At 44.6% G+C, this 14,186-nt stretch overlaps 1 protein-coding gene across 1 annotated transcript in view; it reads right to left on the reverse strand.

Moving 5' to 3' along the window:
• Positions 1-14,186, reverse strand: part of HYDIN (HYDIN, axonemal central pair apparatus protein) — a 438,260-nt gene that overhangs the window by 293,667 nt on the left and 130,407 nt on the right. Inside the window, 2 exon segments of the mRNA XM_025199799.1 lie at positions 3,772-3,955; positions 12,826-13,027. Coding sequence (XP_025055584.1) covers positions 3,772-3,955; positions 12,826-13,027 — 386 coding nt within the window.

Raw genomic sequence — 14,186 nt, forward strand, 5'->3', positions numbered from 1 at the left:
TGGATGCAAGCTGCCCACCTGCTGCATGGAGTGCAATGCTGAGGGAAGTGGTGTCATGACAACACAAAAGGGTTGCTATATGGATGCAACCCTTCCCAAAAGAGAGAACTCCTCCTGGCAAAGACAGATTTGGTCAACAGTGGCCTCATTTTTAATGAGCATAGCTAAACAAATCACAGTTTGGAGAGCCTCTGTAACACTAGTAAGTGTAATATACAATAGCAGGGAGAAGTAAATGTGTAACACTTGCCTTTCCCCTGCCATACCATACTACAATAATGGAGGCATTATCCAGCATGAACTTAGGAGGCTGAGGAATCAGTAGAAGGCAATAAGAGGACAGTGATGACTTGTCAAGGACAGTGCAATGGTAGCAAATCCCCAAGCTCCTTCTCTTTTCTGGTTTCCATTTCCAAGGAGTCAGCTCCCACACGGTTGCAATGCGTCTCACAGCAAATGGCACACTATGCTTCAAAAAAAAAATTGCAGTACAGCGAGATCTTTGTCCTTTGGTAGCCACCTGGGCTTCCACCACTGCTGTTTCTGCTGACAGATCATGTCTATTTGCAAAAATAAATTAAACCAAATTCGAGATGCACTCAGAAAGTCAGAGTTGCACAGCAGTTTGTTTCCCATGGGCATGGAAAGCTGCTGAAAATGTTTATAGTCACATGTTTCAGAGGTTTATAGTCACATGTTGATTCAGAAATTATTTGCCATTTTCCTATTTTATTTTGTCAGATAAGTTAACCCTACATTGGCTGACATCTACAATAGTCTGTGATAGCAGTGGCACCTGCAGACAAGAGCAGAAGTGTTACTCACCTCAGCCAGTGCTCCATACACTTAGCTTGATCAGAGGCTTTTACATCCAAAGCCATATCACCCTTCAAAAAACTGCTGTGTTCAATCAGGGTCCCAATGCCTAGCCTAAATCAATAGTTACCAGAACAGAAGGGGAGAGAGATGCAGAGATGGGAATATAGATGACAGATTCAGAAAAATAGAGCGAATGGGTGAGATTGCCAAAGATTTGATACTAGATGGGAAATATAGTGATATTGGAATGGAAAAATTAAGTCAGAATAAGAATGGAATTAAAAATAGAAGTACTAATTTGTATGAGATGAAATAAATTATTACATATTCCATGAACTATGAACAGGAGATTTAAGTAATGTCTACCCAGTAAACTTAACATGCTTGGCAGCAGTACCCTCAAAAAGGCCTTAAGCAATGTAGCTGTATTTACATGGCCCTTTAGGTGAGCTAATTAGGAGGCCTGTGCAAAGCGGCTAGTATTCGCTTTGGATTTGATCAATTTGGGGGGCAGTGATTCGATTTGGTGGTTTGAATCACTATCCCGATTCGATTCAGCTGAATCTGATTTGGAGATTCGGCTGCTGCCAAATCTCAGAATCGGCCAGGCCAGGCCCATCTCCCAGCCCGGCAATGGCTGCCCCAGCTCCTGGCACCTGCTTATAAAAAAACCCCAACTCAGCGGGTGCTGCTGGGGGGGGGGACGATCCCTGCTACCCCCCCCACTGCCCCACGCTGCATGGGAGGCTCTGCATGAGCCCCCTGACCCCTCCCTCATTCTCCCAGCCCCCCCACGGGTGTCCCACCCGGGCTAGCTCCAGCCCTTTAAGAAAAAAACCCTGAAAAAGCCCCAGGACTCTCCGCTCCTGTCCTCACAGGGAGATCCCTGGGGGGCTCTGCATGAGCCCCCGAAGCCCTGACAGGCGAGTCCCAGAGCTTTTCTTGTTTTTTTTTCTTAAAGGGCCGGAGCTGGCCTGGGCGGGGCACCCGTGGGGGGCTGGGAGGGGATGGGGGAGGGCTGGGGGAGCAGGGTGGTCATGGAGCCTGGCAGAGGCCCCCCATAGTCCCCTCCCCCACCCCTAGTACTTCCCATTTGGGAGCCGGGGACTGCCCGAATCAAAACTCTCTGAATCTTTGAGCTTTCAATCAATTTGGACCTATCAATTGGTCCCCTGATTCAATTCGGATTCGGAGATTTGGCCACTGAATTGGGCCGAATCTCCTCTAAATCGAATCATCACCCAAAGCTTCGCACAGCCCTACTAATTAGCAGTGATGAGTAATTGGCCAACCCTAGAACCAAGTGGACACAGATACATTAATTCTGAGTTAAGTAATGTCTTAGGCAGCCAGTTAAGAGCAGCGTAGTCTAGCTGAGGTCACTGCTGCTGGCCAGTTAGTTTACATTCATTAACTGTCTATATGTACTGTATCACAATGCCAGATAGTACTTTTAAAAGAACCTATGTGACTTAGGAACTCAAGCTACATTTCTAGAAGTGGTTTAATCACTTGGAAAAATAAGCTTCATTGACTCTGAGAGACTTCAAGGCCCAAATCCTTAAAGCTATTCAGGTACATAACCCCAGTTGAGGGGCTTAACTCCCACTGAGGGTCTGAGCCAAAGCCTTTAAGTTGCCTTTGAGATTGTACAGTAGATACTTTTTCATAGTTCCCTTGTTGCTAGGGCCGGGGGTTGGGCCACCCCCCATTCTAGATTCTGCCCATTTGGCTGTGGGACCACTCCACTATGTGTAATATACTTTACTACAACCTCTGATTTAACAGTCAGCTCTTACTTATAGCAGTGAAAATCTGTTTTCAGGAGGGGCTTTACTCCAGACATACAAAGGAACTAAAAACCTGACGCCTTCTGTAAGAAAAAATGAGTTCCATATATTTTAATAAAAAAAAGATATTGGATTTATTCCAGGATTTACTCAAAAGAAAATGAAAAGGGTTTTTCATTACCCAGCAAAGTGAGAAGACATTATATCAGACAGTGTAAATATAGAGAATTACAGCTTCAGTTAATCTGCATGCCTGGTTTTTTGTTCACATAGCTAGATTAGGTTTACAAAGACATGCAAAACTTGCTTTTAAAGGTACATATATTAAAAATACCAAATGTATTCCAATGCGTCATGCTTATGGAAGGACTTAGGAATGATCCTGGAGGGCAAATTCAGACCTGGCGTAAGTCAAAGCTATACAGATAGAACTGTATGGGGACATACCTCTATGATTACCCCTGGCCTGAATTTGGCCCTGTATCCCCAAAAGACCTCTTGGCCTTGGACTGACTGTGTGATCAGCAGTGGCCACAATAACAAGTTATTAATCTTGAAATACCACATACTCAAGACGTGCCCTCTCTGAACAATGCAAGCTGCTAGTGTTTCTCATACAGGCGCATGTAATAAATAGCTACCATATACTAACACCTGCTTATGAAAGGACAGTTAAATATATTAGCACTGAATGGTCAAGTACTACTTAGCTCCTATATACAGCTTTTTCAGTCATAGACTTCAAAGGACTTAACCAAGAAAACAAAAGAAAAAAAGAATAAGTATCATTTTCCCTATTTTATAGATGAAGTAATGGAGCCAGGGAATGTAAGTAACTTGCCCAAGGTTATATGACTATTTAACAGCAGAGCAAGAACAGAATCTGATTCTACTGTCTCCCAGGCTGGACCACTCCACTGTCTGCTGGAGAACACAAACTGGTAAAAATCAGATTGTGGGTGTAACGGAGTGGTTTTGATGAAAACACATTTTTATTGCTTGTTAGGAATCTCCACTCAGCAATAACGTTGCATTTTGCTCTTCATTTCTAGCTGGAGACATTGCAAAGCTGACTCTCTTAGTGACTGAACAATATGCATTTGTCTATTGTGTGACCTTATGACGCAGAGTGTACAGGGTAAGATACTTAGTCTGCACTCACCACTGGCTCAATAGTAAAGATGTTATCAGAGAAGAGCATAGAATCTCCTTGCACCATCCTTCTGTGGTTCTGAAAACTGTCGGAGAGAATGGAAAGGCGTTCTCGGAGCGTAGGATCTGCACTGCATTCCTTTAGAAATCGATCAGTCTCATTGTCTTCCTGGGTCTGCTGTCTGTAACAGAGCCTAAAGCCAAAGGGAGAGACAAAGGAAGCAGATAATTTAATAAGCAATATTTTCTTCCAAAGAACATCACCAATGTGCTGGGGCAGTGACACTCACAGTTCAGTGTTGCAGGAAGCAACCTACCACATGGCTGAGGGCATAACTGAATCAATGGGTTTTCTAATGAATTAGGAATGAAATTGCTGTTTCATTTTGTAAGGCAGGGTATTTTGCTCTGTGCATGCTTGGTGGAAGAGGTACTTCTCCCTCTTCACCCTTCCTCTGTATTTCAGCATACTGAAGGATACAGCATTTTTGAAAGTCAAGAGCCATGAATAGGAAAGGGAAAGTTGATGGGCCCATGCCATAGGAATTACAGTAAAAAAATGCCATGCTATGTTCTGCAGCCTTTGTCATATCTGATGGCACTGTTCAAAATCCACCTACCCCTCAATCAGCTGTTGCTTCTCACAGAGTGATAGGAAGTGCTGCATGTGGCATCCAAACGAGACTGTCCTTCTTCATTGTACTGTGCTCAGACTATGACAATGGTCACTGAGGGCATGTCCCAATGATCGCGCACGTGCAGGGGTACACATTTTTCATGGGACAAATAGCAGTGGCACATATTTGTCCCCAAGCATGCTCCTGCACACGTGGTCCAGCACGTGCCTGGCCAGCAGTCCAAGCATGGCTCTGGCCAGCCAGGCTTCATTTCTGGCAGTGCATGCTGCTGCGGCATGTGGCTTTTATTAGCAGGTTTTTTTTACATCAGGATCTTCCAGTGTCAAGAAAAACTGCTGTGCTGCTAATTAGCAGCACGGTGAATGGGTGCATGTGTGCTGGATGCAGGTTGCGGTGCCGCAAACTGCACGTGCACGCTTGTTGGGACATGTGCCCTGAGAGGGTCAGTATCTGTTATGATCATCAGAGAGGGTGCTATTTGAATAAGACTGTGGGTGGATTTTCAAAAACATCTCAGGAGCACCAGTCACAGTGATTTCCCCATACCTCCTTTGGGCTCCTAACCTCCAAAATCAAGAGATAAAGAAAACGGACAATGGAAGAAAGGTTGAGTCATTAAGGCCATATAACAAGGAACAGCAAGAATATCTAAGGATAAAAATTAGGAAAGTAAAGGTAAAAGTGGGTACAATTGACAAGGACTGTTAAAGACAACTGGAAAGGATTCTACAGGCAGAAAAGAAAGATGAGGTTAATTGTGGGTCAACTGCTCAATGATATGGTGAAGCTATTCATAGAACTGTAAAAAAGGTACAGCTACTCAATGACTACTTTGCTGCAATTTTCACAAAAAAAGTAAACTGTGTCCAGACAACTTCCAAAATTAATATAAACAAAGAAGGGAAGGGCTGTAGATCAAGATAAATAGAAAGTGAAGTAGAGAGCTTTTGACAAATTTGAGCGACTAAGTCAGCCACGTCTGATAAAATTCTTCCCTGGATCCTAAAGAAGCTAGATGAAGAAATCTCAGAGCCATTGTCAATAATATTTGCAAAGTCATGGATGACTGGCAAGATCCCAAATGACTGAAGGTCTAAAATAGTACCTGTTTTTAAAAAAGAGAAAAAGGAGGACCCAGGAAATTATCAGTCAGCCTGACTTCAAAACTTCATAAGCTCCTGGAGCAAATTATAGAAGAGTCAATTTGTAAAGATTGGGATGAGGAAAGGGGATCATAACAGCCAAAATGAATTTGTTAAGAACAAATCATACCAACCAACTTGATTTCCTTCTTTGACAGGGTAACTAGTTTGGTGGAAGAGAGAAATGCAGTGGACGTAATATACCTGCTGGACTCTAGTAAAGCTTTTGACACAATCCCATGTGACATTCTCACAAGTAAACTGGAGAAATGTGGCCCAGACAGAATTACTGCTAGATGAATACATAATTGGTTGAATAGCTGCAAGCAAAGAGTAACTATACATTGATCAATGTCGGAAAAGGCAAGAGGTCTCAAGTGAAGTTTCACAGGGGTCTGTTCTGGGTCCAGCACTGTTTAACATTTTTATTAATGGTTTGGATGAAGGAACAGACAGCTCACTGATCATGGTTGGTGTGATAAACAACACTGGGAGAGGATGCAGACTCTTTGGAGGACAGAATTAGAATTTAAGAAGATCTTGATAAATTGGAGCACTGAACTACAGACAACAAAATGAAATTCAATAGCGACAAATATAAGGTGTTGTACCTAGAAAAGAAACACCAAATGCACAACTATAGAATGAGGGATAGCTGGCTAGGCAGTAGTATTGCTGAGAAGGATTGGGAGATTGTGGTGGATCAGGATCTCAGTGTGAGTCAGCAATATGATGCCGTCACACAAAAAAAATGCATTTTGGGGCTATATTCAAAGAAGGATAGTATGCCAAACACAAGAAGTGATAGTACCTCTCTACTCAGTATTTGGTTAGGCCTCAACTGGAGTATCGTGTCTGTGGCGGGCCAGTAGGGGGCGCTCCTGCGTTGAGCCTCCCACCTCACTGCGCCTGACCACCTTCCAGACTCCGAGTGCCCTCCCTGGGGTGCCTTATGTCTGGCCCACCCCTTCCCTGGAGCACACCCGCTAGCCTGGGGTTCCCACTGCCACCCTCCAAGGCTCTGGACTCAATTCTGGCCCTGCGCACCTTGGAGAACGCAGGCCTGATCGTCCAATGGGTACTAGACCCAATACCAGCGCTTGGGGCACTTCCCCAAGTCAGGGGCCTATTAGGGAAGCCTCCCTTAGTCCACAGACCTAAGGGGCCTCCTAGGCATAATTTAGACCCACCCCTCAATAAGTCTCCCACACCGGTCACAAAGGAGAACTTTATTGATTACAGGGGGTAGGGTGGAAACAGGGTAAAAGGTAGAGCAATATCATGGAAATATCAGAGGAATATCAGAGGAATCCCATAGAGCAAACTAGAATGGCTGAGGTAGCCGTTTAAACACGCATCTGAGTTACTGTAAGCTAAATATCTAGTCGGATCTCGAGTAGCTTACTCACACACAGCATCCAGAGGTGGTTGGAGTTTCCTCTGGAGGCAGATCACTCTTTGAACATGCGGTTATGACGAGGAAGCCTGTTTCAGATTCACCTGGGTGACCACATGGCTAATGGCTGCCCTTCTTCCTGGACCGGGCCTTTAAATAACCTCTCTGACCTCAGCCGCCTGGTCCAATCGAAGCTGCCAGTGCTGGCCATTAGCCAACCAATCTGAAAAAGCATCACTGGCTACCTGGGCTGGTGAGCGGGGCTTCCCCCCCCAGGTGACCAGAGCATCCGCCTCCAAGGCACCAGGCTTTTGTCATGTAGACAAGGGAGGGAGATCCCCGCCCTGAGGGATTCAACACCAACCTCTCAGGCTAGCAGAGACAGATCTCTGGAGAGGGACACAGACGGTGGCATTTCTGCCACAGTGTCCTTTTCTGAAATCTGCATTTAGAAGGATGCAGAGAATCTAGACAAGAGCCACGAATGAGTGGCAAGATTTGGGAGTGGAGGAGAAGGGGGAAATTAAAGCCAGGTGAAGAAAGGTTGAGAGGTATGTTTGGTCCGGAGAAAGAGATTAAGAGAGGGGGACAAATTATAGAAGTTTCCAGATATCTGAAAGGCGGCCATAAAGAAGAGGAAGAACAACTGTTTTCCCTTCTCAGAGGGCAGAAAACAAGGCGTTGAGTTTAAACTATAGCTAAAGAGATTTAATCTCAAGGAAAAAACCTGCCTAACTGTAAAAGCAGCAAGACAATGGAAGAAACTACCTAGGAAAATTTCACGGGACATTTCCAACAGGGCATTGGTTAGGCATGTGTCTGGGATAGTTTAGGGAAAGTGCACCCTGCATTTTTGAAGGGGGCTGGATTATATGATTTTGTATGTCCCTTCCCACCTTTCGATTCTGTTATTCTATTTGCTAATCTTCAGACTCCTTCACAAATACTGCTTCTTCCACATGGGACTGAGCTGACTTGACAGAGTCAAGGCCATATGGTCATTAGTGGAATGGACTGGCTCTTCGTACTTGCAGACAGATGAGCCTAGTGAAATGGTTTCACAAGGAGACCCAAATTTCCTTGAACTAGTCCCGGACCCATACCTGTTGAATTCCTGATTCTGAGTTTTCAGTTGGCTGTTCTTGGTACATGCTTGGCCACCACTGCACCGTAGAAACCACAGAGCAGTATCCCACAGATCATGTGTTTTGTGAATGAACGAGGGCAGTTTATAGATAGCAATTCAGGCCATCAACTAATAGGGTGTGGATAAAGAGTTTAATCTTTGTGGGATACCACATTCAATTTTCAGTATGTTAGATCACAGCAAAAATAGGGTGTGCATTAGTGTGGGCATTAGTGGGTGATGCCACAGATGTTTGCCCCACACTTGTGATCATCCATTAGGGATGGAAGAAATGAAAAAAATTAGACTGAAATCTTAAAATGGAAGTTGGCATAAGATCAAATACATAAATCTGCCTGGATTTGGCTAAAGGGCAAGCCCACTATTACTATCAGAGACTTTTTAGGGGCTTTTAGAGGCTGGAGATGCAGAAATATGAAGAAGAGCAGAAGAAAGCAGGGAGAGAATTCCAGTGGAAGGTCACTAGATTTTTCTTTTGAACACTGGGTTTGTACAGTAGTCATATACACTGTAATTAAAAACAGAGAGCAATAGAAAACTAGTTATGCCCTTCAAGGCATTGGTGACCCAATTATGTTGAACTTTATTTGCTCAGAAACCCTTAAAACTAGCTCCAGTCTAAGGCAGTTTTTCCTGATCATGTGTGGGTTAAAAGTGTGGCCTTTGGACACTTGCTTCCTTCTGAGCCTGAAAAACTAGAGAACCAATCCCCAAATCCTCTAATTTGTAAACGTAGATTCCCAATTCCCCTCCCAAGTTGCTAAGAGCAAGTGTTCACGTGTGACATGAAAATGGATGTGGAATGACAGCTATCCTGGGCACTTTTACATGTGCTTCGGAGGTTGGGAGGGGTGGGGGGGTGCTTTAATAAGAGCAGCTCCAAGAGCCAGTCTAATTAAAGTGCTGCAGCATCTCATGCATCAGTGTCCCCACCCTTAAAAATGGTGGCGGGGGCACTTGAACTAAAGCTCATTCGATGAGCTTTAGTATAAACACCCCCCCCCCCATTTTTAAGTATGTGGATGCTGATACATGGGACGCAGGGGGCTGCTGGAGCATGGTAATTACCACACTCCAGCAGACTTGATAGCCTAGTGGTTAGGTCATTTGCCCAGGAAGCAGGAAATAAAGCTGTCAGGAGACAGGGCAGCAGAAAGACTGACTCAATTAATCAAGTCTGCTTCGATGTGCTGTAATTACAGCACATTTGAGCAGCCTTTGCATTTGTGTACAGGCACCAGTAGACTGAAGGAACTGTTTCCTGGCTTTTCATTTTATCCAAAATGAGGGCTTTGGTCTGTACTCCCCTATGCGGTACTGTCCCCTCACATTCACCTTGGTCCAGATAAATTATTCCTGGTCATTTGTCTCTGCAGTCTCTCTCTGTCTCTATCTGCACTTTTGTGCAGCTAGCCAAAGAAGCCAAGTAAATACATGAAGCAAGCACATGAGAGCAGCAGGACTGGATACTGTCCCAGCCCCCTCTTCATATATAATTAGAGTCATCCTCCTAAACACTTATATGCAAACCCTCTTGGCCCTAAACAAGGGAAGAAAAATCTCACACAGTAGAAATGTATGCAGAGGTATAGCAAGGCACCGCTGTGCTTGAGGCAGACGTAATGCACAGGGCAGTGATAGCTGCCATGGTGCCCGTGGCACCAGCATGGCCAGCTGCCACCAAGGTGGCAGTTATTTCTGCACACCTTTCCCACCACCCCTCCACAAAGATGGTGCCCAAGGCTGCTGCCCTAATTGCTCCACCCAGCTACATCACTGTGTGTGTAGCTCTGAGAGGACCACACACACTCTACCTCAACTGTCTCTCTGCACTTCTTTAAAACATTTCATTTTAAGTGATCAAGATGCCTCAGATCACTAAAACTACTCACAAAGGTGCCTGTATATTCTATGTGGGTGTTCTCTCAGGAAGGATGAGAGGGGGCCACTGTTGGAGTTCACAAGGACAAAACCCAGCAAATCCCAGTATCTTTCCCTGACCCTCGCCCTGCTAATTTCAGCCAAAATTGTTTCCCTCCACTCCCATTGGTTGGGAAGTCTCTACTCCTAAATTATTTGATATGGGCTAAGGAATGCTATTGGCATATATGAATACTACAGTTCCTGAAAGTGCCCAGTTACGAGAAGGCCAATGTACAAGCCACACCACAATGACTTTGAAAAGTCCCTTTGTTTACAGTGACACCAGAATGAAGAATGAATCCCCAATGCCTTCAGCAGGGGATGACAGCAGCATAAACATCCCAGGTCATTTTTGAAGGCTGAACTACATTCTTCCACTTGCTAGGCCTCGTGGCTCTTTGGCCAATATAAATTTTCAGTTATAAAAGAAGAATATTCAAGAAGGTGGCATTTCATACCAAACCCTTACATTAATCTTCATGTGGAGTGTGAGCAGACTGCAAAGCAAGAATGGCTGGGAGAGGAGGAATGGCTAGAGCAGGGAAAAAAGATGCTCCACTGGTAGAGATATTATATCAATTTTTGCTTTGTACTTCCTAACATTTTTGGTGGAAATGGACAGACATCTCAACATATTAAACCACCAACTGATGGTGTTTATACACCACTTCCATGCAGTAAATTTAGGGCAGAGTCCTATTTCACTGTATACACCTAAATGACCTTACACGCAGTTTGGGATCCTATTTCACTTTTCAGTGAAACAGAATCACCCTGCATGCATACCTGCCAGCAGCAATGGAGTAAAGCCTATGCTGTAGCCCAGTAGTCTAGTGGTTAGGTCACTTGCCCAGGAAGCAGGAGATTCAGGTTCCAAGCTGTCAGGAGGTAGGGCAGCAGAAAGATTGACCCTAACAACCTGAACTGTCAGTGGTCTAACTACTTCCACATTCTTGAAAAGGCACACACAAAGGAAGGCATGTTCCAATCTCCACAGGCAAGAATGCCTAACTTCTGGCTCCTGACTTTTTCACCCCAGTTGCAACTAATTCCTGCATCTCAAATGTCCACAGATGCCTTGCTTAGTCATGCATTAAGAGGCTGTTTCAAGATAGTTTAGGTGGAGATCACCAAGGGCTTTAATAAATTTGAAAGTGCCCCAGGAAGTAATGGGGAACCTCTCGGCGTCTCACATTTTATACAGGCTGATGGTCTGGACTGATCTTGAGCAGATTTTCTTGCTGTGTACAGAGGGAATTACTGCCATCCAGTCACGATGAGACAAACCTATTTATTCCAACAGAAAGATCACATCCACAGGGAATGGGTATAGTCTTTGAAAAAGCCAATAGGGACAGAAAGGAATTCTTCCTATCATAAGTCATGATGGATATCAAGGACAAAGCTGAAACTAGTAATAGCCAAAAACTATGCACTATTTCAAAAACAAACAGATGGATGCTATTTGTGGAGGTTGCAGCCAGGGCCCATATAACTTCTCCATCTCTGCTTTTATGAATACCCCTGTTGCATCATACGGTGCATCCTCACTGTCATTTAGGACTGAGCCTGAGGATTACCCTTAACTAGTCCAAGCCACATGAGTTTCCTACCCCATTAAAATCTTACCTTGCAGTCAACTGCATTCTGCTTCTTGTTCTTCAAGCAGAGCCCTTCTAGGAATCAGTCTGCACACTACTTATTTGTCTTCCTGTGACTGGCTTTAACAATGTGCAGAAGAGACAAAGTTGGGGTGCAGAAGGATCAGAAGGCAGAAGCAGAGATTTGCTGCTGGACAACCTGCTATATTTGCACCCTGCAGTGTCTGAGTGAGTTCCAAACCCCCTTAAGGGAGGGATGGGTGGCAGCAAGTTAAACCTCAAACCTTGGATACTCAGCAAATGGTCAAAGGTCAGACTGGTGAAGCCTATGGGTTCTTTCTGTAGATGGCTAGTGATTATGGGTTTGAAGATAGTCCTGTGACTGATCCATAAGTGTAAACAAAGCATTACATTGGTAGGGGATCCTATGCTGCTCTGGCAAACCCTGAGGTGGAGTTGACCTCTCCTCAGTCAATCTCAGCTCCTCTTCACTATTAAACAACACCTAGAAATTGTCTTTTTTTAAAGTGTTTTCACCTTAACCACTCACTCCTCCATAGGTTATAAGACATTCTATTCAGCAGCATAATGAATAAAAAAAAATGCTCTTTGTTAATTCTGAGGCTGGCCAGTGTCAGAGGTGAACCTCTGTACAAGTTCGAGCAGTCTCAGAATCAGTCTCATTTGGGCTTTACTACTTTATCATTTCACAGAAGCCACTGTAGCAGTTGGGCATGTGGCCACTGAGCACAGGATTAAGTCACTCTATTGTCTTGTAATACCAATGGTTACACTAGTTTTCTTATTAAAGCAATAGTTTCTTGATGTAACTGATTTTTTCCTCCAGAAAACTGTAAAATGTGCTATTATCATGATTACAATATTTTCACACTATTCACATACTGAAAAAACAGTGTAGGTTAATTAAACATTTAAGAGCATGGATGTCCTTGCTTGGGGTCATGACCCACAGGTGTCAGGGCATCACAACTATGCTTCTCTTCGAACCATACTTTTAAAGTTGTACTGGGGGTAGAGCTGGTATGAAAAATGTTGTGACCCACTGCCTTAGATCCCAGTGATGCATCTCCAGCCAGGACGGTGAGAGTAAAATACAATTTGATCGTATCTGTGCAAAGGCTGTAAAGCTTTAATCATACATGGAGTTGACCTATAAGAAAATACCATGTTGGAATCTATCTATCTTTCAAATTAACCTTTGTTTTTGTTGATCCTCCTCTTCCTGAGTTGCAAAAACCTTCCACTGGAAGTGTGCTATGATATCACTTCGATTATGTATGACCACCGATCTCTGGTTTGCCAGGGTAATATATGCCTTCTCAATTGTCAAGGAGTTCTTGTTCAGCCTGATGTTGACATCTGTGGCAGCTCCATACATACTTATGTGGATATCTTCACCTAGAACAGAGCAAAAGATTCAGCTGCCTCTTCCAAGTGAATTATTTTATACACTGGGACAATACACGAATAACAATTTCTAGCTTTTGTTTCAGTTTGTAAATAAATCAATTAATGTATTAACTCATCCTGATAGTAAACATGGTCAAGACCAACAAAGTTTGTGTCCTCCTGTGATGTACTCATGATCCTCTTGATAAAGAGAAAAGTACACAGAGATGGTATATTGGACTGCAAAGAGTGAACCTTTTTTCTGTATTTCTTTTGAGATACGCACTCCCAAGGCTGGTAATAATTTACAGTGTCATTTTCAAAAGTGGCTTCTTGACTAAGGAGCAGCAGTGCCACTGGAAGTCAAAAAGACTTCTGTTTCTATATCATTCATGTGCTTTTGAAGGTTGCCACCTTAGTCACCACTTGGTCAGGGCCTCCTGAATGACAAGAGTGGACATCTGCCATGTTTCTCCTTCCTAATCAATAGGTCTGTGCGAAGCGGCTAGTATTCGCTTTGAATTCAGTCGATTCAGGGGACAGTGATTCAATTTGGTGATTCGAATCACTGTCCCGAATTGATTCGGCTGAATTTGTTTTGGAGATTCGGCCGCAGCCAAACCGGCTGAATCTCCGAATTGGCCTCGTCCCCTGCCCGCTCTCAATGGCTGTCCCGCCCGCTCTCCCAGCTCCTGGTTCTTTAAAATAAAAGTCCCCACTCACCGGCTGCTGCCAGTGAGGGGGGCAATCTCTGCTTCCCCCGGCTGCCCCATGCTGCATGGGGGGCTCTGCCCTGAGCCCCCAAACCCCCATCCGCTTTCTCAGCCACCCCCATGTCTGCCCTGTGCTGCATGGGGGTGGCTGTGAAAAAAAAGAAAAAAAGCCCCAACTCACGAGCTCCTGCCCGGTGGGGAGCCATCCCTACTGCCCCCTACTGCCCCGTGCTGCATGGGGGGTTCTACCACAAGCCCCCAGAAGCCCCTAGGCTGCTGGAGCAGAGGTGGGGCTTTTTTTTTTTTTTTTAAAGGGCCAGGAGCTGGGGCGGGCAGAGGTTGGGAGGCACATGACAGAGCTCCCCATGCAGCGTGGGGCAGTGAGGTTCTACCACAAGCCCCCAGAAGCCCCTAGGCTGCTGGAGCAGAGGTGGGGCTTTTTTTTTTTTTTTTTT

The sequence above is a fragment of the Alligator sinensis genome, unplaced genomic scaffold, assembly GCF_000455745.1.
Source record: "Alligator sinensis unplaced genomic scaffold, ASM45574v1 scaffold203_1, whole genome shotgun sequence".
Lineage (NCBI taxonomy): Eukaryota > Metazoa > Chordata > Crocodylia > Alligatoridae > Alligator > Alligator sinensis.